Source organism: Molothrus ater, chromosome 8, assembly GCF_012460135.2.
Source record: "Molothrus ater isolate BHLD 08-10-18 breed brown headed cowbird chromosome 8, BPBGC_Mater_1.1, whole genome shotgun sequence".
Classification (NCBI taxonomy): domain Eukaryota; kingdom Metazoa; phylum Chordata; class Aves; order Passeriformes; family Icteridae; genus Molothrus; species Molothrus ater.
In genome coordinates this window covers 6,676,006-6,702,918 of record NC_050485.2, presented here as the reverse complement: position 1 = coordinate 6,702,918, position 26,913 = coordinate 6,676,006, and the positions used below count along the sequence as shown (strand labels likewise).

The 26,913-nt window shown below is 36.5% G+C and overlaps 1 protein-coding gene across 1 annotated transcript in view; it reads left to right on the top strand.

The window, feature by feature from the left end:
• Positions 1 to 26,913, top strand: part of CABCOCO1 (ciliary associated calcium binding coiled-coil 1) — a 50,847-nt gene that overhangs the window by 9,412 nt on the left and 14,522 nt on the right. Inside the window, exons 3-5 of the mRNA XM_036385618.2 lie at positions 451 to 620; positions 3,628 to 3,772; positions 7,911 to 7,983. Coding sequence (XP_036241511.2) covers positions 451 to 620; positions 3,628 to 3,772; positions 7,911 to 7,983 — 388 coding nt within the window. The remainder of the gene's footprint in view (positions 1 to 450; positions 621 to 3,627; positions 3,773 to 7,910; positions 7,984 to 26,913) is intronic.

The following is a 26,913-nucleotide window of genomic DNA, read 5'->3' as shown; positions in this document are numbered from 1 at the left end:
AATCTTGAAATGTAAACAAGACCTTATTACTACTGTAAAACTATCTAAATCAGAGTGAAAGCATGATAGTGGAAAGTGGAGACTAATTGTGTCATTTCGTCCCACAAACCAATTCCTGATGAAACACTTTTTTTCCTCTAGAATTTTCAATGTATTTCTCTTTGGTTTTGTAAAGCTCTAATTTTTGTTCTTTTATCAGTCATATCTTAACACTTCAATAGTTTTTGGTGAAACCTGCAGGTGATTGTTTACTTTTTGATATGTCCTCTGATCATAAATGCAATCTAGGTATTGATGTAGCTAAATTCAAGAAATTATGTACATATGCACATATGAATAATATAGCAACTAAACCAATGTTATGGATATAATTGCATGCAGGCCAAGTAAGACTTTGGAATCTGTAATTTATTTTTTTAATTTCATTATTTTACTCTGCAACTTTTTTAGGAAGATGGCAGAATTTCTGAATCTTACACAACTAAAGACATCTTTGAAAGAAACTATTTTATTCGATTATTATACTGCAGGATTTTGGTGGGCTAAGGAAATGAACTTCAGTCTTATCCAGATCTCAGGATTCATGGGTCTATTAAATTTTGCCTTGGAGAACATCAGCAGTAAGTATAATTAAGAATTGTAAAATAAATATCTGAAGTGGAAGGCAAGAATGTTTCCCAGTCATTTTAATAAAGTGATATTTAATTACATGTAATGAAATTATTTACTTTCCTCTTGAATGTTGCTATGTTAGACCTTGTGCCTAAAAATAATTCTTACTGGCAGATCTCAAGTCTTTTGAGTAGAATATTCCTTACTCTTTGTTTGTACAATATGTTGTACAAATGGCTCAAGTCCTGAAGAGACCTTTTCTTTGCTATGGTAAAATAAATAATAATTACAGTAGAGTGAGAGCGAGGAGCTCCTAAATTCCAATTCCAGCTTTCTCAGTGACTGACTCACCATAGCCTTGGGCACATTTCTCTTCTGTTTGAGATATTCAGTACATCCTGTAGCATTACAGCAGGTGAATTACATTTTTTTTATCCTCAGAGGTCAACTCTCAGCTTCCTGTATGGCAAATGCTGTACTTCTGGCACAGAATCTATGTTAACTAAGGACTGGTGAGGGAAGTAAACTGGCATTGCTGCTGAAAATGAAAAATGACAATGAAAGGACCGTAGCTCCTGTGGCTATGAGGAAATTTGCCACAAAGCATGAAGCTTGGTCTAGTGGGAATGAAATAGCCAGAAAAAAAATGGTAGCACTGTCCTCTAAAACCTTCTTTGTTACAGATTCTAATGCTTGTTTAACATTCACTTTGAAGGTGATTATGTTGAGAAAAGTCCACCCCAGAGGAAGACTGAAAGGACTCAGCAGTTTCATTCAAAAGAGAAGGCAAATATTTTTAAAATCAAACTCATAACAGTTATTATACTTGTTCACTGTAATTTAGTTCAAGGGCCTTTCTGACTTGGAATTTTGACAGAATATGTACGTGCTTTTTGATCATTGGAATTCCAGTTGTCCTTCCTGTCGCCAATGAGGAAGTATCTTAACATATGCTAACTATATTACTATAACAATGGAGCAGAATGGAAGCCTGTCAGAAATCAGCTTTATGAGACCATGTAATACATGTGTACACAGCAGGCTGGTAGCACAACCACTTATTAAAACTGACTGACGTTTTTCAGGAATGTCGTCTTAATTATATTAAGCTTTGCCAAACTTCTAACTCTTTAAGCTTAAGAAATTTTCCAAGGCCTTGTCTGCTTTTGGTGAATTTCTATATATAAAATTGCAAGTGAACCAATTCAGTGGGCTTGCAGACAGGGGCTGTGGGCAAAAAAACCCAAAAAACTATTTTGTGTCTTTTTCTTTTTTTTAAACAGGGTAAATGCCCCGGTGCTTTGAAGTAAAGATAAAGATTTGGCAAGCAAATGTTGTGAATTTACTTTTTGCTCTCCTGTGAAAATCCATTAAGATTTGGCTAAGATATACATGGTTTTTAGAGAAAGAAAATGTAGTTTTTGAATACTTGCAGGAAACTTCTTATATTTGATTCACAGCCCAGGGCTGAGATTAATTTTCTTGTAATTAGCAAACATTTTAACTAAAAGCAAAATTCTAATGTCTTCTATATTGATGACTCTTTCTTTTCCTTTCCCTGCACTGGACCCAGTCAGCCTGGAGAATTAAACTGACTTGGGCATAATAGCAAGAGTAGCATTGAGCAGGAAGAATGGATTTAGAGAAGGAGGGTAGTGAAATGCATTTAGGGCAGGTAAAGCAGCAAGGAAAACCAGAGGCCTTGCTTGATGGGGAGTCAGAATGAGTTACATGATTTGATTCTCTTCTATCCATCGAGGGTAAAGTACTCCTTACCTCACAGAAGTGCTGCATGAGTCTTCCTGAGACCGGTGGTTGGGACTAAAAATCAGGTGTGCAGAGGAAAGAAAATTTGGATGAGTTGGCAACAGACTCAGGGCCTGGGTGATCCTGTTATGTGCCTTCACTTCCCTACAAAGGGTGATATTTCTGGTTCTGTTGCTTTTCCTCATTTCCTATGGCTTCTGTTTCTTTTGCGTTCTCTGTGTTTCTTTCTTGTCCCTTCCCATATAGTTATTTATATTGTTCTGCCTCTCTTACTGAAAAGTGAGGTAGAATTTTCAAGCCTTTGATTACTGTACCACTAAAGGGCAAAACTATAAAAGAAAAGAAGTCTTCTAAGTATTTTAATTTATTTTCTGTACAAAAAACCCAAGGAGTGTATCAGTAGAGACATAAAACAATTAGGAAAATAAATCTATTTTGCCACTGGTGGATATTTCCCCATTTTTTTTTGTAAATTTTTTTAGACATAAAAGAAAAAAAAAATTGTATTTGAAGCTTTTTTTTTAACTTCCCATGGTACTAGTGATGGCAGACACTGTGTGCAAATCGTAAAGATGAATCCTTTCTTTTTATGGGTTCAGCAAGCACTGATACATTTCAGATTGTCCTCTTTGTAAGGACAGTTAGCAAACAGAATTTAAATTCTAATTCCAACCTGTTGTGGCATTTGGTTTTGATTTCCAGGGTAAAAATGTAAAGTAATTATCTGGTTTGGAAGGATGCAAAAATGTCTCTAAGTTTGATGATACATGCAGGGTCTTATGCATATTCATGTTTAATCTATTATGACTGTAAGCACTTTAAAATACTCTTCGCCCTTTTAAATATCTGTTCCTGTAATGGCTTATGTTGCAAGGGGCATGGTCAGAAGAATAATCTTTTACAATTCATAAGAAGTAGGCTATTTTAAAGAAAAACATACTCTGCCTCTCAAATTTGCATATTATTCTGCCTGTGGTTCTCTCAGCACAGGTAAGAGCTGTAGTGTCTTGAACACCCATTGTTACGATCCTTCCGTTGTGAAGGCAGAGTGGTGGCTTCGTAGTGGAGTTTTAATGGACATTTGAGTGATGAGAATAATGGCAATAGAAGTATTTGACTGCTGTTGGCTTTTAAGTGGTAGGTCATAACTAAAACTTTAAGAAGTCTTATAATTAAAATGGACCAAAAACCCCCATCCCACCTTGTCATGTTTATACATGGTTTTTGTTCTTTGGGATTACTTTGCAGTCAGACATATGACCTTGGGAGACAACGTTAAAGAACTTGAAAGAGCAGTGACTAGAATAAGAGAAACTGAGTCAGAAGAAGGAGGTGACCTGAATTTATTCAGCATTGACCAAGGCAAAGCAATCATTGATTTCTTGTTTTCCAGGTATTTATTTCTACAGAATCTGTTTTTATTTCATTAATCTAATATAGTGAGAAAATGACTGATAAAATAACAGCAACAATAAGAACAACAACATCAACAATTTTAAAATTATTGTTATATTTACACTACTTCTACTGCTAGTATTTTGCTCTTATTTTACTGGATACCTTCCTACTGTGCCAACATACTGCAAACACCAAACTTTAAATCATGAAAAAGAAGAGACAATGTGCAAGGAATAGTAAAGATCTGGCCTCAGATGTGAAAGTCCAAAAAATAAATTTGGACTGGAAGTTTATAAAAATATAAGATTATGCTGAAAATATTCCTTTAGGCTTTTGTTTGATGTGATAAAAGAAAACAGTGATGCATGGGCAATAATCTTGTTTTGCTTTTAAAAGCTACTTTTAGATTCCATCTGAATAAAATTGTAGATCTTATTTATCTTATTTAGATCTTATCTTGACTCCGTTACTCTAAGTATTTGTATAGCCTTGACAGTTATTGTGGACTGAAGTGATTGAAAGTTTTGTACTTACAGAATTGAGGTTCTGATCATATAGAAGTCATAAAAATGTTGCATTTCAAAATCAGCAAAAGTCTGGTATGTACGTTTTGTGGCAGGTCTCAGCTTTTAAACAGAGACACAGAAAGAGATGCAAACAGCTGTACATTCGTTATTTATTTTAGAAAAATACTGAGTCTGATAGCAACAGTAATGCCCCTGTATGAAGTTCTGACTATGTAGCCATGTGTACACCCCATTTCCACTGGACTGCTGCGGTTCAGGCAATGGCTGCACTGACATACCCCTCTTTGCAGTACATGATGGACAGAATGGTTCTCAAGCTGTTCAACCATCCATCAGTGTCAGGGGCAAGGAGATGGAAAATGAATAAGTTACTCCTGTAGTATGTGCTCATCCACTGTACTGCAGCTGTAGCCCTTCAGCCCATTTTCTGACCCAAATGGAGGTGGAGGGATTTGTGGCAGATGGGCATAAAAATTGATCATGGCTGATCCATATGTAGGTTTGCTGGGTATTTTCTAACTTTTCTGTAGGAAAACTGTAACACAGCAAAGTGGGAGTTTTTAGAGTGTTTTCCTGAATGCAGAAAAGTATTTCCTCTTGAGGAAAGGCAAAATACCAGGGTATCTATTAGCCTTCTAGTTTAGAGTGCTTGGATTTAAAGGGGGATTTAAACCCATTGCAGGCAATTTCTCTTACGATCAGGCTATAAAATATATCTCTTTCTCCTACTCTCTGATTTTTTTTCTTTTGTTTCTTTCTCATGGAAAATATAAAACACTTAAGATTCTTCCCATAAGAAATGGGAACATCTCTTTAAATCTCAAATTTCTGTAGTCAAGGCAAAATAATGTCCTGCCAAGTACTAGCCCTAAACTAAAAGGAAACTTGGCATTTAAGATGTCTCAACTCCTTTTACTTCTGCCTTCCTGTCTGTCTTTTGTGTATTTATATGGAACAAATGTTCTTTCCAAATAGCACATCTATAACTCTTGTGTAAATTATCCATTGAGAGATATCTTGTCCATGAAGTAATTCCTTCACAGTCGGAAGAATTTCATCCAAGAGATTAGGTGCTCCATCCTACTTTGAACCAAAGTATTAGCTCGGCAGGAATACAATCAAGCTCCAAAACTTTTGCAGCAGAATGGTATTTTGGCCACCAGATATGGGTTGTATGTCCAAACTGCTTAATTTATCCAAACTGCTTAATTTATTACAAATGGGTGCTGTGGCGGTGTCATGGATGTACACACATACACTGAAATGTATCATATGTGTCCTGTTTATGCAATCCATTATTTCAGTCACTGGAATATTTTTTTTATAAATAAGGATGTAATTGGCACACTTAAATGGATGTATTTTATATTAACTCAGAAATAGTTTGAGTTTTATTACAATTCAAATGAATGTATTAGTTCAATACATTTTTTCTTGTTTAATTTTAAATGATGAGCCTGTAGCTTTTTTTCAACTCAAGACAGTATGACATGTTGTAGTTCAGATCACATTTTTACAGATGAGCTGTAAACCCACGGGATTTATAATGGAAACAGGGACAAATGCTTAACCACATTGGCACAAACTGTGCAGCAGCTATAATGACACCTTCAGGTTTGGTGGAAGGTGACAGTTATCATTTTTTTATCTTGTCTCCTTGGGCAAACACACATCAACATAGCTCCTGACATTTTCTTTTCAGGAAGCAGTGGAGCTGGGGAAATATGTCATTGTTAATCACCTTCAGATTCTCATATGACATCATAAGAGGGCCTATTATTAACAATATTCCTTACGCAAGTAAAATTATTTCTGGGTAATTGCTAGAAAGATTGGTATAGAATTTTTAAATTGTTCACAGCAAATTGAAACAAAAAGGGGCATTTTGTATAATGCCTGATAGGAGAAAGAAAATGACACTGTTTTTCTAAATAAATACTGATGTCTGATTTATGTAATTTGATTTCAAGACCATTAAATGGAGAAATGTTTTCCTTCATACAGGATTAGGGGTGCCAGGTTGAATAGAGATATTTTTAAAAATAAAGACATAAAATTCAGAAATGCCAGAAATAATTACTTATACATTTGGGCATATATTTTAAATTATATGTACCTGTAACATACTCCATGAAGAATATCATAACACATTTGGAGGGGAGGGGAAAGAAAAGACCTGACTTTTACGTGCTGCAAATCTGGCTTATTTCAAAAACACTAGGATAAGAGAACAAATTTGAAATAGTAATTTCTGCCAATCCAATTGGAAGGATATATGTCTTATTTCCTGTGTGTTATGATGTTCATAAAATATTTTTTGTCTTTTTTCAAATAATCCCTGTTAGAATTTTACCAAATTACAGGTGTGTATGAAAGGGGACACATATTTACATAAATCAGTGTGAGTCATTTCCAGGTTAAGTCCTGAACTCTCTTTAAACATAATTTCTGTGTTTCCACTGAAACATGTCAGGAATTCTTTGGTGAAGTGCTGCAATAAAAATGTACTTAAATGAAATTGCAAATACTGTAAGAACTTAATTAATTGCCTGTGTGCTTTGGGTTTGGAGGAAGGCAGTTTCTAGCTGATGGCAGCCAGACTTCTTCCGTGGGCCTTGGCAGTATCAAGCCAAAGGTATTGCTGACCCAGCTGATGGGTCTCCCAAGAAAAGAACCTGGGTTCTGTCCCTAGGCAGAAAGCACAGGAACCAGTTACAGATGTTCCCTGCAAATATCGCTGTACCTTTCACAGATACGGCAGGCAGGACGGCAGTAAATTCTTGGAATCATTCTTCAGCCTGGACTTGGTATGAAATCACAGAGCAACGTTTTAAATCATGTCAAAATGATGTGACAGAAGCCAGGAGTTCTGTATCATGATTGTAAGAGAAGAACTAATTGCAACAGACTATGACAAACAAAACTTTTGGTTAAACAAATGCTGTATCATTGATCATTAGAAAAGGAAACAAAATTATTTGAAACATGTGAAATGGAAAGCCATACACACATGTTTAAGGAAGATAAATATTTTAGTCCATTGACAAAGTCTATTTAAAGTTCCTTTTGTTGTACTACACAAAACTGCTGTGTGTTAATCTAGTTTTTTAGTTTTTCTTTGAGGAAATACTATGCTGATTTTGCAAAGTGACCTTGAGAGAATAAATACTTCTATTCTTTATTGTTTTGGTGTTCCAAGATCAAACTTTCTCCCTGTACTGGCAGCCCATCCCAGAATCTGAAAGCTGATTTGGCTTTGTTTCCTTCTTGTCTGCTATTGCTGATAATAAAGGCATAAGTATCCTGGTGATAAGTGTTTCAGGAATTACTTTTTTCAGAGAAGAACTTTGTCTTCTCGGAGTTCAATTTCATAAGGGCTAAGTGGATGTATTTTTAAGTATCACACTGCATTTTCTACAGCCATCTGATAATAAATCCTGCAAACTAAATATGCTGCTTGTTGTTTCTGAAGTTAAACAACTGTTTCTTTTTAAAATTTGGACTGTTACTATGCTGGAGGGAACCTCTTAGCTTAAGAAAACTTGTAATATTGTTACCTTTCCAAAAACTTGCAGCTGTGATAGTCTATGTTATGTTGTTTTTCAGCTTATTTCAATACTATAAAGCATACGAATACCTCTTCCACGTTTGTAGAGAAGATCCTGTGCTAAGTAATGAGGTGAGTCATTTATATAGATGGAACTCATTATGCAGAGTTCCTTAACGAGTGCGCCATGGCATATGTTTTATATTGCTCAAAGCAACTTCATGTCAACATCCCTGCATTACTAACGTAAAACGGCTGATTAAAGAGCGCAAGTTAAGATGTTTTGATCCTCATATTCAAAATTAATTTGGGATCTCAAAAAAGTGTAAATGCATTGCTTGGTTAAGTCATTAGTTGTGTTAAATCAGGAACACTTTTGTGTAGGTATTTGTAAGTTGATGCATGTAATTTGAATTAGCAACGTGAGTCTGACTCTGCTTTAAAATCAGCAATCAAAATCAGAAAATGCTGTGTGCCATGCTAGTCTGACCACAGCCCTAATAGACACGTATGCGTGTGCATGTACAGAGTTCTGTACATGCTTCTGTAGCCACCAAGAGTTAATTATACTGACTATAAAGAAAGAAACAAGCTAGAAACTGAGCATTTTGAAATAATTCAGTTAACAGTAGTGAGTTGGCATCACAATGAGCTTTGTGATGTGTTCTAACTTACATGTGAAAAACTACATAAGAAAATGTGTTGATGCAAAACATGGCCTTTAATCAAATGGACAGGTTCAATTAATCAAATAAACCTTCCTTTAGCTTTTTGAGGATATTTGTTATTATACACTAAAAAATATTTCCACTTTAAATTTGTATTAGGAACCAACTGATGGCCCAGAGGGGCACAGTAGTGTATTATTTTTGATGGTACTTATATTTTAGCTTATCAGTACACAATGAAGTTAAAATTAGCGCACTGGGAAAATTCCTTTACACTTTCAGCTGGTATTTTGACTCTGGTGATGTGGGATAATTGCTTTCTGTGTTGCTTTTAAGTAGCCATATTATAAAATAACTTTCCTTGACATGGATACAAATATTTGGAAATTATTCTTGTCATTTGCAAGGTGGGTTAAAATTCCAACTGTGATGAAATTGGTGACAAAACTGTCAATACAAAGGTGGAGCAGAACTTTAGCATTACTATGTTAGGGTGGGGGTTCTGTGTTAGGTAATCAGATCAATGGGTGGTTAGCACTTCTTAATTGGTAAAATCGATTTTAATGGGGCTTTGATTAAGTAATTCTTGTGTAAACTTGAATCATGAATCTTAGAAGGTTTCAGACTAGCTTAAAGGAAATGTATTTGTGTTTTCTGAAGTCTCCTTTCTGGGTGGGTGAGATCATCATGCGCTGTTCCAGCTGCAGGACAGGGGTTGCCCTGGGCAGACTCTGGGGGAGCACCACTTCTGCTGAGGGTCAGCACCTCTGGGCAGTGGTAGGAGTGGATTTCAGGGAATGACTTCAGTGATGATCCATCCAAGTGCTCTCTGCAGCTACAACTGTCACAAAACCCTGCATGACAATCTTTAACTGTAACTCCTTTATGGCCTTTTCTTACCTATGGTGCCACTTCACTTCAATCCATCTGTTTTGTATTCTGAGCTACATGGCAGAGAGCTTTTAATTTGTCCAACTACACTCCAACACCCAAGAAAATCAATACTTATATTCTGTTAGAGTTCATTTTGATAGGGTGATGCATTGTTCTTCAATAAGTAAAAGTTTAAGGTATTGAAGCTGCACATACAAATTTATGGTATTATTTGCACTTGCTTTATGTGTTAAAATGTGAGGATAGGTGAACTCAGCATAGACTTCAAGTTCTTTTGCTGTAACTTTGTTTTATTTAGTAATTCTTATGCATAAAAGAGATCATTACTTCTATTTTGCAGTCTCTTAGATGAACAGTTTTTTGGGCTGTCATGGTTTGGTGTGTGTGGCTGTGGCAGGGACACACCTGGGGTCACTTGCTGTGCAGTGCATCTGCTCAAGGAATGGGAGATCAACTGGGAAATCCTTGTGCTGAAAGTAGATAGTAAATTTGTGCTGAAAGTTTGGCTGCTGTCCTGTTGTGTAGACCAGTGTCTTACTAAAAAAAAAAAATGCTCTTGAAGGCACACCACAGCCCAAAGCTGGATCTGATCCTGACTCTAAGCTGAGTGCAACTAATGTCTAAGAAGTTTTCCTTTAGCTCCAGCAATAAAAGCCTGTTCTTTTGGAACAGGACACTCTAAATTGTAATGGCCAGATTTGCCCAAATAACAAGAACCACAGTGTTCCAAGAGCTTAATTACAGCATTATCTCCTTTTGCAAATGAACACTTTGAGACGAGTCAGTGAAATGACTTGCTTCAACAGAATTGATTTGCTTCCCCTGAAATGGCTTTAGCTCAGTGAGTATGTGCACCGAAAAAATTACCTACAGAATAAAAGCCCAGCACCCTCAGGAGAAGATCTGCTTCTTTAAAAGAGATAGAGCAACAACAAATAAAAGCTGTACTCAGTGTTGTAATGCATATCCTTTTAGGGAAACCACAGTGTGTGTTTTCCAAAGAAATCTTATAGCGATGGGTTGTAAAGTCATTGGAATTTTTTTTCTCCAGCACAGGCAATTATACAGTGTTCTCAATCAAGTTTCCTTTTTGATCTTTCACTGCAGTTATTTTCAAATGACCCTGTCATTTCCTGTGTAGAATAAAATCAGACAAGAAAAGGGAAATGACTCAAAACTCAGATTATGCATACAATATCTGTGGTCGTGCCACTTAACAAAATGTAAGTTATTTAAATGTAGCACATAATTAGTGGAGCTTCACAGTCTGATTAATATTCTGCATTTGATGCAGCTAGCATAATAAAGCCACCTCTGTAAAACACAGACAGTGTTCAAGTCTTAAAAAAAGGTAACAAATGCCAGGCTAATTTAAATATATATATATATATATATATATATTTTGCATGGGCTAAAGCCTTTAAACCTCAAACTGCCTAAGGTGATCATATTGCCTAGGAAAAAAAAAGGTTAAAACAGAAAGACATGAATGCTTGGTTAGATGATAAAACACACATCACACTTCTAACCTACTTTGACAGTATTTAAAATTTAAAACTTGCCTTTCTAGCTATCAAATCCCTTACTTCTCCTTCATTCCAGATCTACAAAGACCTATATATTATGTATGCATGAATACCTGTTAGAAAACATGACGGTACAAGGAATTGCTGAGAAGTATTAAGATTGCCAAGTAAATTCATTGCTTTTTTTTCCTGTTACTATTATGAGCAGTTCCCCCCATTTAGAATGATTACAGAAGAAGCTGTGCTTTAGCTGTTCTGTGGCTGTGATCCAAAATAAAATGCAAGCAGTGCTACCATACCAGAATTCTTCAGGAATATTGCTGTTAAAGATACTGTTTTTTTTCCCTTCTGCCTGTTCTGGACATTTTGCACTCTAGCTGTGATTTAGTACACCTATATTAGCTCGCAATTTCAAGGAAAGCAAAAGGAGTGCAGACTAAATATTGATGTTCAGGGAGTCAATGGAGCAATTCCTATTAACACGTCAGATCTTAGAACAAAGGTTTAAACTGTTAATACACGAATTGTGTAGAAGTTTATTCTTCTCTATTTCTACATTTAGTTAATATATTTTGCTTTGATAAGATGATATATTACACAATATCTTGCAAATTTTTTCTCTCATTTACAAATTGTACCTTATACTGCAGTTCACGGTTTTTGCTGCTCTCTGTTGTGTATTTTTGGATGGTATGAGGCTAAGGTCTTTTGGGATTATGTCTGCTTTGAAACATTTCCTAATAAAAATAATGTGGTTGGTAAATCTAGTTTTATTCCTAGTTGCTTTAGCCAGCCTGATGGAGTAATCTGCTATTTTATGGCCCAGATGACTAGCTAAGTTTGACTTCTTGAAATAGTAGTGTACAATGTAATTTTCTTTAGAGATGTCATAGTGGGTCAGGTTGCAATAAAAATATCAAAGATTAAATTTAATGGCAGTGCAGATTCAGTATTATAGCAGTCACTAGATATCATCCTCTGTACTTGGAGTTCCAAACTAGTTTCCATTAATGCTTTCATTCTGTGTACTCCCTACTTTCTGAAGCATTAAGCATTTGGGCTGTGTCTGGTCCTTACCCAGTTATGAGTTGGGGTTTTTTTTAAGTTTGAACAAAATCCCTTCTTTATTTGAATTTAAGGAGTTGGATAGGAAGAACATGCTTTTTGAAAGCTAATAAAGCTTTTTTTTCTTCTGATAGCCAAAGCCCTAAAATCTGGGACTTGACTTTGATACCTAATCCTCATTAGGTGTTGAATATTTAGATTGGTTAATCAATCATTGTTTAAATGAATTTGATCCATGACTTCTTGAGAACTGCATTTTAGAGATGTATGAAACCAGAACATTTCCATAAGCATATCAGTTCACACTACAGAAACTCATTCCCCAGCTAATGGAGTGCTTTTCAAAGCCTAGAGGTTTCAGATATTTTTAGTGCCTAAAAACCAGTGAGTTGATGTTTTGTAGCTTTGTTTTCTAAATATCACCATGGCAAAGACATCAAGAAGAACATAGGACTGGAAGGGATGTCTTCAATTGTCAACTCTCATGCTGCTTTCTCTTAGGGAAACATTCATAATCCTCTTCAGAAACCTGTCAAACTCCAGTTTAAAAAGTTAACTTGTTTTTTGTCTTTGCTCCTTCAGTTCGGAAGTGCCCTGATGCCTGGTTTCTGTTGTTGTTATAAAACCTCAATTTCTGGTCTGGGTGTATTCATGACAAGCTTATGTGCATTTGTCCTTGTGACAATTTGTCGGGTATTGACCTTTAGCTCTCATTCCATCCCCAGTGTTTATTTTTCTAGTGCATAAAGAGACAGCAATCTCATTGTCAGCCTTCATTCAGCTAGACTAGAAAAGCCAGCCCTCTCTAATCTTTGCTTTAAAGGTAGACTTTGATACACATGTGCTTACATCCATACCAGCTTCTTGTCATCCTGTTGGCCTTCTTCTATAATTGTTCCACTTTAAATCAGTTTTGTTAGAACATAAGTGACCAAACTGACATAATATTGTTGCTGAGATAAAAGCAAGGCCTTGTAAAATATCAATAGTGCTTTCTTTTCCTCTGCTGGGAATAGCCTACATGATAGGTCCTAGAAACGTTTTATACCTGTATCGTGTGCCTATCTCATTGTACATCTGCTATTCTAGTTCTCCTTTGTTTTTGTATTTTCTAGCTGAGGTACTCCCAGTGCACTATAGGCTTTAAAAAAAAAGATGTCCCCACAATGTCACCTCCCAATTTGTCATTGAATACAAGAGTGAATCGACTTCAAGGGCGTTCAGTCCCATCTGTGTGGTATTCCTGCCTACTCATAAATTGATCATGTCTCTCACATTGCTTTTGTCTAGGAAATTATTTATTTAATTTACTATGAAATTAGTCTGGCATCATGTATCTTTGATAAATTGATGTTGTGTTACATTCCATTTCTCTTTAATTGCCATGCTCTTATTTAGTTTTTCCTTCAAAACATGTTCCTCAAGCCTTTGCTGCTATGAAGATCAAAACTACAGCTTCAGGAGTAGGTTCATTATTTTCTGATTGTGGATGTTTAAAACTGTTGCTCGGTCTTTTGATGTCTGAAGGGTAATTTTTGATGTCCGTTACAGAAGTGTGCCATACCCAAGTCCAGATTACTGAAGTAAGCAGCTGGAGAGCCACTGGATTTTTGACAAAATTCACAGATATCCAGCCCTTTGATCTTGAGGCTTGCTATGGCTGTAACCAGAGATCTTGAAGGACTTGTGATTAGTCTGAGTGAAAAGTGGAGTCTGTTGGAATTGTATGCAGTGCTATTTCAAATATTTAAGCATCTGTTGTCTACTAGAAACAGCCTTTGTTTTCCAAAGATTGTGTTGGTATACTCGTTTGTCAGTAGGGGAGCTACACTGATGCTTAGCAGTTAATTTCCATGTAGGTCACATGCTGATGGTCTTCTAATGAACTTTTAACATTCCTGAGTTTTGGTAGCTGTACTGCTCTGCCCTAAGAGTTGGTGAGAGCTCCAGAGAGCTGGTGGAACTCATAAACCAGTGCTGAGTACTTTTACAAGGCTTTAGAGAATGATTAACAAAACGTTTTTTAAATTATTTTCTTAGGAAACATCAAATACAAAACAAGCCTGCTTCTTAACTCAGTAACATGCGTGAAGTCACGAAAGAAAAGAATTCAGGCAGGACAAGTGCCAAATAGCTGACATGGGCTGTGCCTTCAGTGTGCTGAGCACCATGGTTCTGACCCAGCCAGCATTTCAACAAGCACCTCTTCTGAACAAATTGGGAACTTTAATTTCAATGGACCTATTCACATACACAGGATTAAACTGAGAATTGACTGGGGTCACATTGCTCAGCACCCTGGAGGATGAAAAACTAAAGATACTAGGGAAAAAAAAATTGAGGCTCATGATCACTTTTTAGTTCAGTTGTACAGCTGACAAAGCATCACATTTTTTGACTGTATGATGTTAGAGAGGGAAAAAAAACTTGAATTCTTGGCAGGAAAACAATTCTGGAACTATGCAGGAATTAATATATACACAGATGTGCTCTATGAGTTTTTTAATTATTTATTTAGAAAGTGACTTGATTTCCATATGTATGGAATCGTGTGTGTGTGTGTGTTTGTGTATATGTGTTTGAATGTATGGAAGCATACATAGTTGTGATAAGAGCAGTAATGACTTATTTATTTGCTGGAATGCAGGTCAGCTAGGAATTGTAGGCTTTGATTGGAAGGATAGTCAGTGCATTAATGACAGCCTGTTTCTGCGATTCATCAGAAAGTTCTGTGAACCCAAATGATGAAGTGCTCTATCAGAAGACTACAGCACATTTAAAAATGGTTATCAGTCAAGATGTAAATTTTAATAGAAGACATTGAGATTGGCAGAAATGTATTGACTTGGAGACGTTTTTAAGTGGTTAAGCAAAGTAGCTGAGGACAGACTATTAGGATATCAATTTTGTTTTACTTTTCTGGTATTCCAGAATACCTCACTCTGTTGATGCCCTTTGCAAATGCTACTTGTTTAAGTTGACCAGCATGAAAAAAAGTACTTAGAGCTGAGCAAAGATCGGTAATTTTGTTTCATAGGAGAATCTGAGAATTTTGCAGTTTGATTTATTTCCAGTTTAAAACGAAAAACACTTAAGAGAATTGCTATTCTTACATGTGTGTGTTTAAACTCCCTGACACAAAAGCAGTGCTTTTGAAGATCATTTCAGAGCCCCAGCTCCATCATGGCATAGTTGGCTCTGCTGGAGCAAGACCCACACAACCTAGGGGTCCTCAGCTTGCCATAGGGCATGTTGCTGGTGAGACAGGAATCTAGAAAACAGGATTCTTTATCAGCCAGTGTGGCAAACCATTGGAAGGGCTTTGTACATATGCTGCTGAGAGCCAGGTAGGTCACTGCTGGCACATTGGCAGAAAGTTATTTGCACAATAACTCAACTTTTGGAAGTTCAAAGAACGTAACTTGAAAGGAATCTGCTGAAAAAAGTAGAGACACATTTTATTTTGAGCCCAATGCATTATGTCCGCTGCAGTACAGTGCTATCTCCAGTGTTAAACCCTTCTATGTAATGTAGCAGGGATCAAGGAGTTATTCAGAATGTGCCACATTTTGTTTATATTTTGGTGGTTCAAATTTAGCTGCCCTTTTTAAAGTTGTTTGCCAGAAGGTACCATTTTGGTGCCTGTACAGTTTGACTTACTGGAGACTGATTTTCCAGAGCAGTTGCCCTGTTTCTAAGATTTCCTGCATAATTTTTGGTAATCGACTGACAGAGATCCATGACCTTAAAGTACAATTAACAACTGTTTTGTACTCTTTACCTTTATCTGCAGCTTTTCATCATCTTGAAAATCAAATTGCATTCATAAAAGTATTGGTGGAATGGGCAAGTGATGTAATATTTCATGGGAATGTATCCCCACGGGTGAATATTTAAGTATCAAATTCATACATCTTATGACCTTATGTTATGAATAACATGTTGACCTTATTCATATAAATAAATAGCGTGACATTTCTTTACCATGATGATTTATAATCAATATACATTTTAATAAATTTTCATCCGTTTAGTTGATGTTATGAGGACAAATGTAATCCAAGTCTAAATAACAGACAAGTTTTATAATCCTTTAAAGTTCCTTTTTAAAATGCACCAGAAAGTTTGTGTCTTCTAATTCCACCTTGAATTTTACAACTTGTCATAAGATCCAACATAAAGTATTTTTACTGAACATTGAATCTGATGTATTTGAATATTAATTCATAAAACATTATTTTGATGTCCTATAAATATGCTAAGCTCAGCAAAATGTAGTGTTACTCATTAGAAAGCTAAGTTTTATAGGATGTCTGGTTGCTATTTGAGGTAACTTATATTGCTACTTAGGTTTACATTTAATAAACCTTAGCTAAGAAAATTGTTTAAATTTCAAAGGAAAGATAATAAATAAAATGAGGGCATCGAATATTAATGTGAACTGTGCCTTTATTTTGTTAAAGCATTCAGAGTTAAATAGTGGTGGTCTGTTAACAATCTAGGGCTATTTGGCAAGTCTCTAAACTTACTCAGTAATCAAAACATAAAAGGACAATGGAAACTTTTCACAATAAAAGAAAAAGGAGTTGAGTACAGAAACCAAACAAATTATTCTCTGCTTTTTCTTGGTAAGGAGGTGAACTTTATAGGAAGGGCAGCAAGCTCTGTGTTAGGGTTGCCTTTTCCTGCCTTTGTTATAAATTACATCTGTCTGTGAAGAATCCTCTCCAGTTACTTCGTGGTTCATGGCTACGGGGGAGGTGTGTATGTCTATCTGGAATGGGGCAGAGGGAGACAGATTGTGGGGGAGTCTTTTCATTTTAATGGTTTGTTTTTCACTGAGGAAATGGCAATTCTAAGCATTAATTTGCCTTGCTTACTAAATATACAGATGGATAAAATTCCTAAGGATCCAGCTGTGTAAATAGAATATTAACAAAACAACTGTTTTCTTCAGCATTTGTATTATTTGTTCTTTGAAGCTTGCTAGACTTTTGGAAGACTTCAGCACCGTTTAGGTTCTGTATAATCATTCAAAATGTTTTTATTAGGGCTTAAATGAGGAAAACATTTGGCAAAGGGATGGAGTTTATCCAAAGCATAATGTTTGATTCTTTCATGAGAGTCTGAATACACTGCAACAATATTGTAATGCACCAGAAATATGGGAATAAGCTGCCAAATGGTACTGGAAGGAGAGCCTATACATACCCAATATGTTGGGTGTAGTGTGGTCTCCATGCCCTCCTTCCCCTGCACCTGGTGAGCAAAGAGATCAGGCTGAGGTAGCCCAGATGTGGCAGTGCAGGGCTCTGGCCCCTTTCTCTCCTGTCTGCACAGTTTCCTTCACCATTTGATCCCAAGGCTGGAGTCATTTGCAGGCTGCTAGTGACAGAGCAAGGTGGAAGTTCTGTCCTTCCAATCCCTTCTTCAGTGTGGGCTGATGGCCAGCTCCCACCAGCTCCAGCCCACTGAGCCTCACTCTTTCCTCTTCTGATTTGGGAAATGGGCTCCCATCTGCCTCTTCCATCAGCCTTAGCTAACCTTGTGCTGCCTGAGTCTCCCACAAATCCACTGTGTTTCTGTGGAAGCTGAGACTTCATTATGTGTTTTGAGCACTCAGAAAACATCAGATAGGTAGAATATCTCCTCAGGGCAGGCTTGAAAACACAGCAGCTGGAACCTTTTGGTGTTCTTCACAGTTAAGATTATTATCTAAAATATTTTTTGGTTTGGCTTTCCACGTGCGCTGTTGAAAATTTGGTAGTGAACTCATCCTGAATCTCCTCTTGGCCAACTTAAAGCTGAAGAAAGAAAGAAGAAGAAGAAATACTTAATTGTTTATACTTAATGTTTACTTTTTCCTACTTGTTAGAGTGGGCTGACTGTTTGGCTGACCTTAAGATGCTTACATGGTGAGTGCTCAGCTTATTTTTTTTTTTTAGGCTGATTTCATCCTCATATTTTGTCCTCTGACTGCAAAGCCTATGTCAGAGCCCATGTAGGTTCTGCAGGGTTACATTGCAGATGGTGTTGTGTCCAGGATAATTCCTAAAGAAATACAGATGTTTTTGGCTGAAATACCTCAACATTCTGCTTTCCACTTTTATGACAAGTAGTCCTTTTGACTTTTTGGTTGGTTCTACAAGAATCCCACTATATTGTAAATACATATTGCAGAAAATATTGTTACTACTCCCACAGAACAGGTCATTCTGCATGATTTACATTCTGATACACATATGACTATTTTCTTAGTATTAGAATTCCTGTGCTTATGTGTTGATTCTGTTCTATTCAAATAATACGAGGTAAGGAAAAATATCTCCTGTGCACTTGCACTGTCATTTACTTTGACTGTGCATATCAAATTTGGCCTGTGAACACAATCTAAGGAAATGACATAGATTTTAAGTGATAAAGATGAATGTTGCATGCTTCTTTTATAGGAAGGCCATCCAAATATGGTCTCGGAGTTGTGAGAACATCCTGTGCTTGATATGTCTTGAATTTTGCATTGATCAAGGCTGTGGACAAGTTTCAGGCATTAACAGGCTGGAATTCAGGTCTATTTCTAGATTTACTGGACGTTGTGTGTTGTGAAAAGATTGCAATACATTGCAACCAATGCATATAGTACTCTTATATAATAAAATGAAAGAGCGCTAGGGATGTTCCTTAGAGATTATTCTACTTTGAATATCTGTTTTACATTCTCTCGGCGTTTTTCTTAGCATTCATTTTGTATTCATGGAGCCCATTTATCATTTTTGTCTCTATCTGTTATACATTTAGGATCTTAATGATTTTCTTTTGTTCTAAGAAAGATACTGTGCCGGCTTTTTGTATTCATCAGGAATTAGGATGTAGTTGAATACTTACTTTTGGAGAAATGTTAAATTACCTGTAATGGTCAGATTTCCAATGAAGTATTGAAAAGTTTTACTCTCACAATAGACCATTTTCAGTTTTTAGTGTCACTGTTGTCCTGGAAGGTCTAGATTAAAAGAAAGTGAGGGCTAGAGCCTAGGTAGCTGACTTTGGGGAGGGCGGGGGGCAGGAGGGGATGGTTGGTTTTTTTGTGTGGCTTTTTTTTTTACTCTTTTTTTTTTTTTTTTAATAATCCTACCATTGGTTCATTGTGGTGCCCTGCAGTGGAATTTCTAAAAATGTCATTATGTTTCTGTCAATTTTGAGAATGACCCCTTGAGTCTATTGATACTGCATGCATAGAACTGTGCACTGAACCATTAATTTCTGTTTAGTAATCATGTTTTGTTTGAGAAATCAAGAAATTGTCAAGGTGGAAGTAAGGAGCCAAATGTTACTTATTTTGCCATGACACAGATTTTATCTTTTGTCCTTCCTCCTTGCTTGTCTTCAGTTCCTACTCTTGTTATTCATACTGGTTTTATTGCAGTATATTTAATTGTCTCTTTGTTCTGATCAATCCTCAGTTAAATGGGTAAATAATAAAGAAGATGGTACATAATCAAATTACCAGCAGTTATTGGTCAGTCCAAGCATTACTGGAACTTTATAGTGGGCAGAAAGAACAGGGCTTTGGTATCAGAGTCAAAAAGGCCAAGCCTTTAAAACTGACAACATAAATACATTGCTACACTGGCACATCTTTGTGAATTTAAATTACAAATTATTGTGCATAATCAGAATCAGAGCAACTGGAAAATCATACAGCATGGATAGACTTTATTAATTTTGGATACAAATGAAAGACATTAGACAAGCTTAGAAATCTGACAGACTAGGAGAATCTTAATATTTGACAAGTGTAAGATAAAATGAGACTTTGTCTCCTGGATTGCTGGGTTTTTTTCTTTCTTCCATAGTAGTGGAAACATTACAAAAACTAATAAGCAGCAAACCATATGCATTAGGAAAAAATGTAGAAGTCTGTGGTAAGGAAGCTTATTTGGGTAATGGGAAAGTTTAAAGGTTATACATTAAATGATCAACAGGGCATTGTGTGTTACACAGGGGACTGAGTTGCTCTGGGAATTGGGAATTAAGCCCTAAAGTTTTTCAGAGCTTGATTGCTATTTTAATACATTTATGGCTTTGCAGACCATAACATGAGTTGGTTTTGTTTCATTTTGTACTGAACCAATACAATTAAGAAGACAAATCTGCTTTCTTCCTTAACATTTATCTGTTAACATACTAGCAATTTTAGTAGCAAAATAAATTGCTTAATCAGATAGGTACCAATAGCTCTAACCTATACAGACATACAGAATTTGATTTTTTTAATTTTCATTTTCTCCTGCCACCAAATCAATTGGAGAAGAATGGACAAAGAGTAACAAAAAGATAGCATGACTTAACAAACTAAACTCTGCTCTGTGGAATTCAGTTACATAAAAGGTCATTTTTATAGATTTGTGCTGTTTAGAGGATTCTGCCTGTCACATCTGATAAGATCAGTATGGTGGGGAAAAATTAAAGCTGCTCATGAAGAGTACACTGAACTTGACCAATGCTACAATAAATAGTTGTGTTTCAGCAGGGTGTTGCAGCTTCATGTTTACCTGGCTTTCAGGTTGGCTCTGTCAACTACTTCCCAGTTAAGATCCAATTTACTCAGGCTGCATAAAATCTTTGACATGACACTAATGTGCTCTGGAACCCTGTCTTCAGGGAACAGTAATTTCTATTCATCAAAAATATCTTGAATTTGAAAATGAAAGAATTTGGGATGGTGACTTTTAGACAAATTTTTCATGCGATATTGCATGAGAAGGCTTGTAATGTCTGTCCTTCTGTTACTGTTGCCAGGTATAACATTTTGAGTGAGCTGCTAAGATTTACCATTCAATTCATGTTTCCTCAATCCACTGTGCCCCAAGTAATTTCAGAGGAACTGCTAGGATTGTATCGAAAATAAACAGTATATTACCGAGGTGTGTAATGTGCAAAATTTGGCCTCAAACTGAAAACTGTTACATTAAAAACACTCTCTCTAAAATGCAAACATCCCATATTTACAGCTGTAGAAAATACTACTACAACTTTGTGACACGTGGGTGTATGTGTGTATGTGTAAGTAGAGTAGAAAGTGCTGCATTGGTTTGTCTTGTGGGTCATTCCCAAATAAGACTTCATTTGAAAACATTTTAACTAATTGTGCTTTGTGTTTTCTGTAGTGAATTAAGGAGCCTAGTTAGTGTTCAGCATTAAGAGGAGGTTGCTGCAGTATATCTGCAATATAACGGGAATTATATTTGTTAATGTACTTTGGGAACATTTAAATTCTAATCACGCAGACGAAAGGAAATTTCAAGTGATGGCAAGTAAATTTAAATTACACAACAGTAAAGACTTTCATACCTTTGAAAATATTTCAGCACTGGCTTTTTTTTTCACTTGCTTTGATTATCCATGATCACAGCAGCAGAATTCTATTGCTGTTGCCATAATTTCTGAAGCATAACTGTGCTAACATGAAATATGTATATATAGGTACATTTGCCAACTTGTTTTAATTTTGTCGTTGGCTTTCCACCTCATATGTTGGGAGGGGCTGGTGATCAGTGTAGTGGCTGAAGGAGAAGGCAGAATTGTTGCAGGAGAGAATGAAGATAAGCAGGCAACATTTGCAGAAAAAGTCGGCACTTTTTCTGTGGTTTCAGGGTCAAGAAAGTAAGATTTCCATCCCATAAAACCTGTCTCTGTGACCTCTGGGAGCCCTCCATGGCCATGCAGGTGTGAGTGGCTCACAAGCACTGTGTAAGGTAGGATTTTTATGCCACATAAAATTGTCAGCTTTGCCCTTGTTGAGCAGTCCTCTGGATCAGGTCTCACAAGCTATGTATGTCCAGTAATCAAATGGATATAGCTTGGCTTCTCCTGCAAGCTGGATCTTGGCTAAGGTAGGAAAATGCAATACAAGATATGTAGTGACTGTGGAAGGGGAGGACAATTCTTTCCAAGGAAGCATTTTCCTACCCTTCTCAAGGTCAATGTCCACCTACCACGTGTCTTTTCACCTCTTCAGCAACACCTGCTTATTGTAAAAAAGAGAGGAAAGAACTAAGCACCACTGTGACCAAAAATAGAATTCCCCTTTTTTTTTATTTCTGTGTTTAACCTCTGCTTTTTTAATGGTATGCACAGCAAGAAAAAGGGGATGTGCTCTAGCAACTTGTCAGCTATGAAGCAGTGTAATTTTTTAGCTAGAATCATGCTATCAGTTGGAGGTAAACAATAGGTCTGCATATATTTCATTATTTACTAAATTTTGAGTTATGCTATTCTTTTAATTATGTTAATCAGGCAGGCTCCAACATTGCAAGCCTTAGGGCTTGAAGTGCAATTTCAATGCTTTGTATTAAATTTGCAGAACTTTGGAAAAAGATGAAATGGCTCAGTATTAAACATTTGCTTGATTTAAATTTTACTAACCCATGCACTTTATAAGTCATATTCTTTCAGTGCAATGTACAGCCCCAGCAGAATGACCATAATAGTAATAGTGAGTAAGTGTTCCTTTTGCACACAGGTTTTGCTTATAAACTTGATGAATAAAGGCCTGGCTGTTGAGGGAATGGTAAAGATCTATTGTGCCTTGCACTTCAAGGTCATTGGTTCAAGCACACATCATTAAAGGCAGAAACTTAACATCTGACTGGTGCTTCATAACATACATTAAATGAGTTAGTGGTGTCAGTGGAGACAAAGAAAGGAAACAACCAATTCAATTACAAGAGAAAGGGTAGGACTAATGCACACCTCCAAAAAGGGGGAGGAATCAGGAGATGCTCAATGTACTCCTGTCTTCCCCTGCATGCAGTCCCAAGGGCTTTAGTCTTTCTTCAGTCTGGAAAGGTTGTAGCCACCCTGCTTGATCTCATTTGATGGCATGAGCTTAATTGAGTTGAGCTGGGTAAATACTTAGGTGGAAAAGGATCCAAGGAAAATGCAGGTAGAAGATGGTTTGGTGATGAAGTAATAGTGAACCTGGTTTGGTGCTGCACAACAGGCTCTTTGAAGGGAGCTGCCACACTGATATTCTGGCCACTGGTCATTACCTCAGGCGTATAAATCACAGGCAGAGAACAGTTGGGCATGGTGTCCTCCTGACTGCCTTCAAGTGAGTAATTACAGCCTGCCAGTGGTAGTTCCCAGAAAAGTTAATGGCGTGAGGTGCTCTCTCTTTTGATCAGTTGTGCAGTGTGATTGTTGCTTAAGGCTCTTTTAAAGAAGTAGCTGCTTTTCAGTGATGTGATTCCTTTATGTGAGACTTTTATGAACATTAGGTGAGTTTAGAGGAAGGAGTTTGTGGAACATGGCACTGATTTTTTTATTAGCCATTTAATATTTAGCTGTCAAAATGAAGTAAATCACTTCTGTCTGCTCTAATAAGTGGATTCTTTTTCCCGCAACTTTTTTCCCTTCCTTTGGTCTTGTTGTTGTTATTGTTTGCTTTGAAATCTGGGTTGACACTGGACCCAGGATGTCTTTACTTTATGTATACATAGGACTTAGTGAAAGAAATTATTTCAGCCATTATAAAAGAGCCCTGTGACATTTCCTCTGTGATACCTGTATTCAGGAACAGACCAAAGGGGGAGGGGGTATCAACTAAAAAATTTCACCTAAGTAGTTCCTTTATTAATAAGCCCCCTTTAGAACGTTTTGTGAGTAAGAAGGAAAATAAGGTGAGAAAAATCAGAGAAGGAGAAACTCAACCTCCTAGACAAATGAACTTCCAGAAAAAAAAAAAAATAGGGACATATGCAACCATGGCTTGGTTTTGTTTGTTTATTTTGCCCTTTAGCCCTTGTTACTTGTATAACATAAAGTTCTTATACCTTTGGAAGATATTTTAGTCACAGGTTTTTTAGTTTTAATATGAGTATACATTGAAATTACTTAGTAATATTTTAGATGTAATGTTTTAGATTTCTTTTTATTCTCAACACTTCACTCAAGCAGAAAGCATTTTTGGAAGAGGTCTTACCTGTCTGAGCCCCTGAATTAGTCTAATGTCACAGTCGTTAATTGAGAGGTGGTTTCACATAATTGTAATGGGGAAAAGCCAGTGGAAGATTTTGCAATGGAATTTTATGAATGAAATTTTGGTTTACCTTTAAGTAAGTATGCAGTGCTGAATGAAACGATCTCTGGAACTTTTGTGAATATTTTATTCAATAACCTTAGCCTATTTTTTTTATGAGGAAATTGAAGTTCCAACTGTCTTTTTTTAATTTAAAATGTCAAAAGCTTCTGTATAAAAAATATATTTCAACCTCTAGGTATTCAAGCATTGCAAGAATATTATTTATTTTCATAAAGGATTCTATCTAAATCCACATAATAACTTTTTTTCTAAGTAGACTGGGGGGGGGAACATGCAGAGAATATGTCAGTTCTTTCCTGAAAGAAAACACCTTGTTTATTTTGCCTCCAAACTCGAATAGGAAACTTTTTTGACGTAAAAAGCAATTAGGTTTTAAACTTCTTGTCATCTCTGTTAGAAAATCACACAACATCTAAGCAATTAAAAAAAATAAATCTTCAATCTCAAGTTATGGCAACCTGTGATATTTAGTTGGAGGATTTTTAGGATTTTAAAAAAACCAGAACTTTTGTATTTCAAAATATTAGTGCATCAGCTTTATTGGAAAAAGCTGCAATTGTTCAAATGATCTCAGTAAAACAATTTGGACTACGGTTCCCGGAATGCTCATGAAGCTGACATATCTACATGTTCTCAAAAAGTCATAATCCATCATTCTGATGCTAGATCGATGGATTATGACTTTCTGATGTCACATCTGTGAATTAAGGCTTTTTTGAGTAGAGCCTGCTATCCAATTATTGCCCCTATTCATATATTATAAATCATTATTTCTTCACCAGGTAGTCAGCAGTTTCTATTTCCTGAAGTTTCAGAGCATTCTTTTTTTAGCCATTGTGGCACTCCCATTGAGCAATCAAAAATGGAGAGCGCTGACCTGAAAAATAAAGCTTCTATCACAGCAAATTGTTGAGGGGAAAACAGTCGTTTCTAATTCTTCTAGTTTCTGTTGAAACAAATCTCATCCCCTTCCTGCACAAACAAGCAATGTAATAAATTAGTACAGAAGTCAGTAGTTGGCACACACTGACTTCATTTTTAAGTGCTCATGCCTGAGTTTCTTAAAACTGAATGCTTTCTTCTGAGTAGTTTCCATTTTTTTTTATGTGAAGAAAGATCAAATTCTGATTTAAAGCTGGAATTTGCCAGCATACTGCCTTAAGTGACTGTGTCTATTAGGTGCTGTTAAACTGAAGTTCCTTTGAATGAATTATTTATAGAGTAATAAACTTACCTCTAATGTAACAAAATGTATGATAAAAATAAAGAATGCTTTACTGTAACCAGTTTAGGTGTCAAATCAAAACACATTTAGAACAACTTTATTAAAAGATACTCAGAAAAACAAGAGGAGTTGTTTCAGGACCTACAGTGCATTCTGAAAAGTCATTAAATGAAATCTAATCGTGCTATGTTGGAGAGTTATCTCAACAGATTTCCCAAGCTAAGGGAATTTAGGTCTGGTCTGTGTGGATGGAGAAAATCAATAGTATGATCTTGTCGGTTTTTATTTCATTTTGCTGTACTGATATTCTTCATTAGGATGCAGTTTTCACAGTAGATGGCTGTGCATAAAATATGCCCAGTCAGTAAATTGCTGGTGGAGTAGTCGTCAAAAAGGATGGAAATCGATGAAAAGGAGCGTGGTGTAATGAGTGGAGTAGAATTAATCTTTATTAACTATTTGTTCTAGTCCTGTGACTGTTGTGAGAGAGCTGTCATAGTGCTGGCTCGTGCCTCATTTTCTCCTTTGGGTGGCCACATGGATTCTAAAATCTGTGTTCCGAGGCCTGTTTCCTTGGCACTCTCCTGAAAACAGGTTTGTGTATCTTGTGTTACCCCTGTTGCTTTTCAGTCAAGGATGTTATCAGAAACTATATGAGAGAGTTAACAGTACATTTTGCATGTCCTGCCATTAAGTAGTTGGGAGGGCAGTTTGTATTATTTTATACAAATAATATAATAATATATATTATATTAATATATAAAGGGAAATATTGTCTTGGCATATTCATCTCATTCCTTATTGTTTATTTCAGGAGTTTTGATCATTAATGACATCCTTGCTCTCACCTTCCTTTTCCTGTTACCTCTTATACATTCCAGACCTCTTATACATTTTTCAGCCACCAAGTCTTCCAGGGTGCTGCAGAGCGCTGGAAAGAGGTGGTTTGTTGTGAGAACAGAAATAGTTGTTCTATGAATACCTCTGCAGAAAACATTATTTCAAGGACAAGTGCCAGCACAGGGATGGAACCGGGGCGGGGCTCCAAAGCCCTCCTTGTTTCAGATAGCCCAGTTCTGCTGGTGGGGAGTCGCGTGAAGCTCCTGCCGCCCACGGAAGTCTGCTCCGACCCATTTTGAAATTTCCTGTAAACTGCAGATGCCCACTAGATGGAGACATAATATTTTCTACACTAGTGGCTATACAGATGGTAATCAACCCCACCAGCTGCTGCCTGCGCATTCCGGGCACCGCGCCAATTTACTGGCAGTATGTCGACTGGGAAGCAGACAGTGACACACTTTGATCGAAAAGCTTGTATGATGATTTTTTTTTTGTTGTAATATTATTGTTTTTTTAAAAAATGATAAAAGAGATCAAGATGTGTATCTTGATCAAAGGGTACTGCTGTCTGCTTTCCCATCAGCAACTTCTAATTTATAGAAATCAGATTGCATGGAAGGCAATCAGCAAAGGTTTGAGGTCTTTCTTGTTCTCACTGCCAAGGCACGCTGACAAGTGAGAAAATTAAAATCAGAGAAGGTAGGGAGAGAACTAGTAAAACACTGGTTGAAATATAATTAT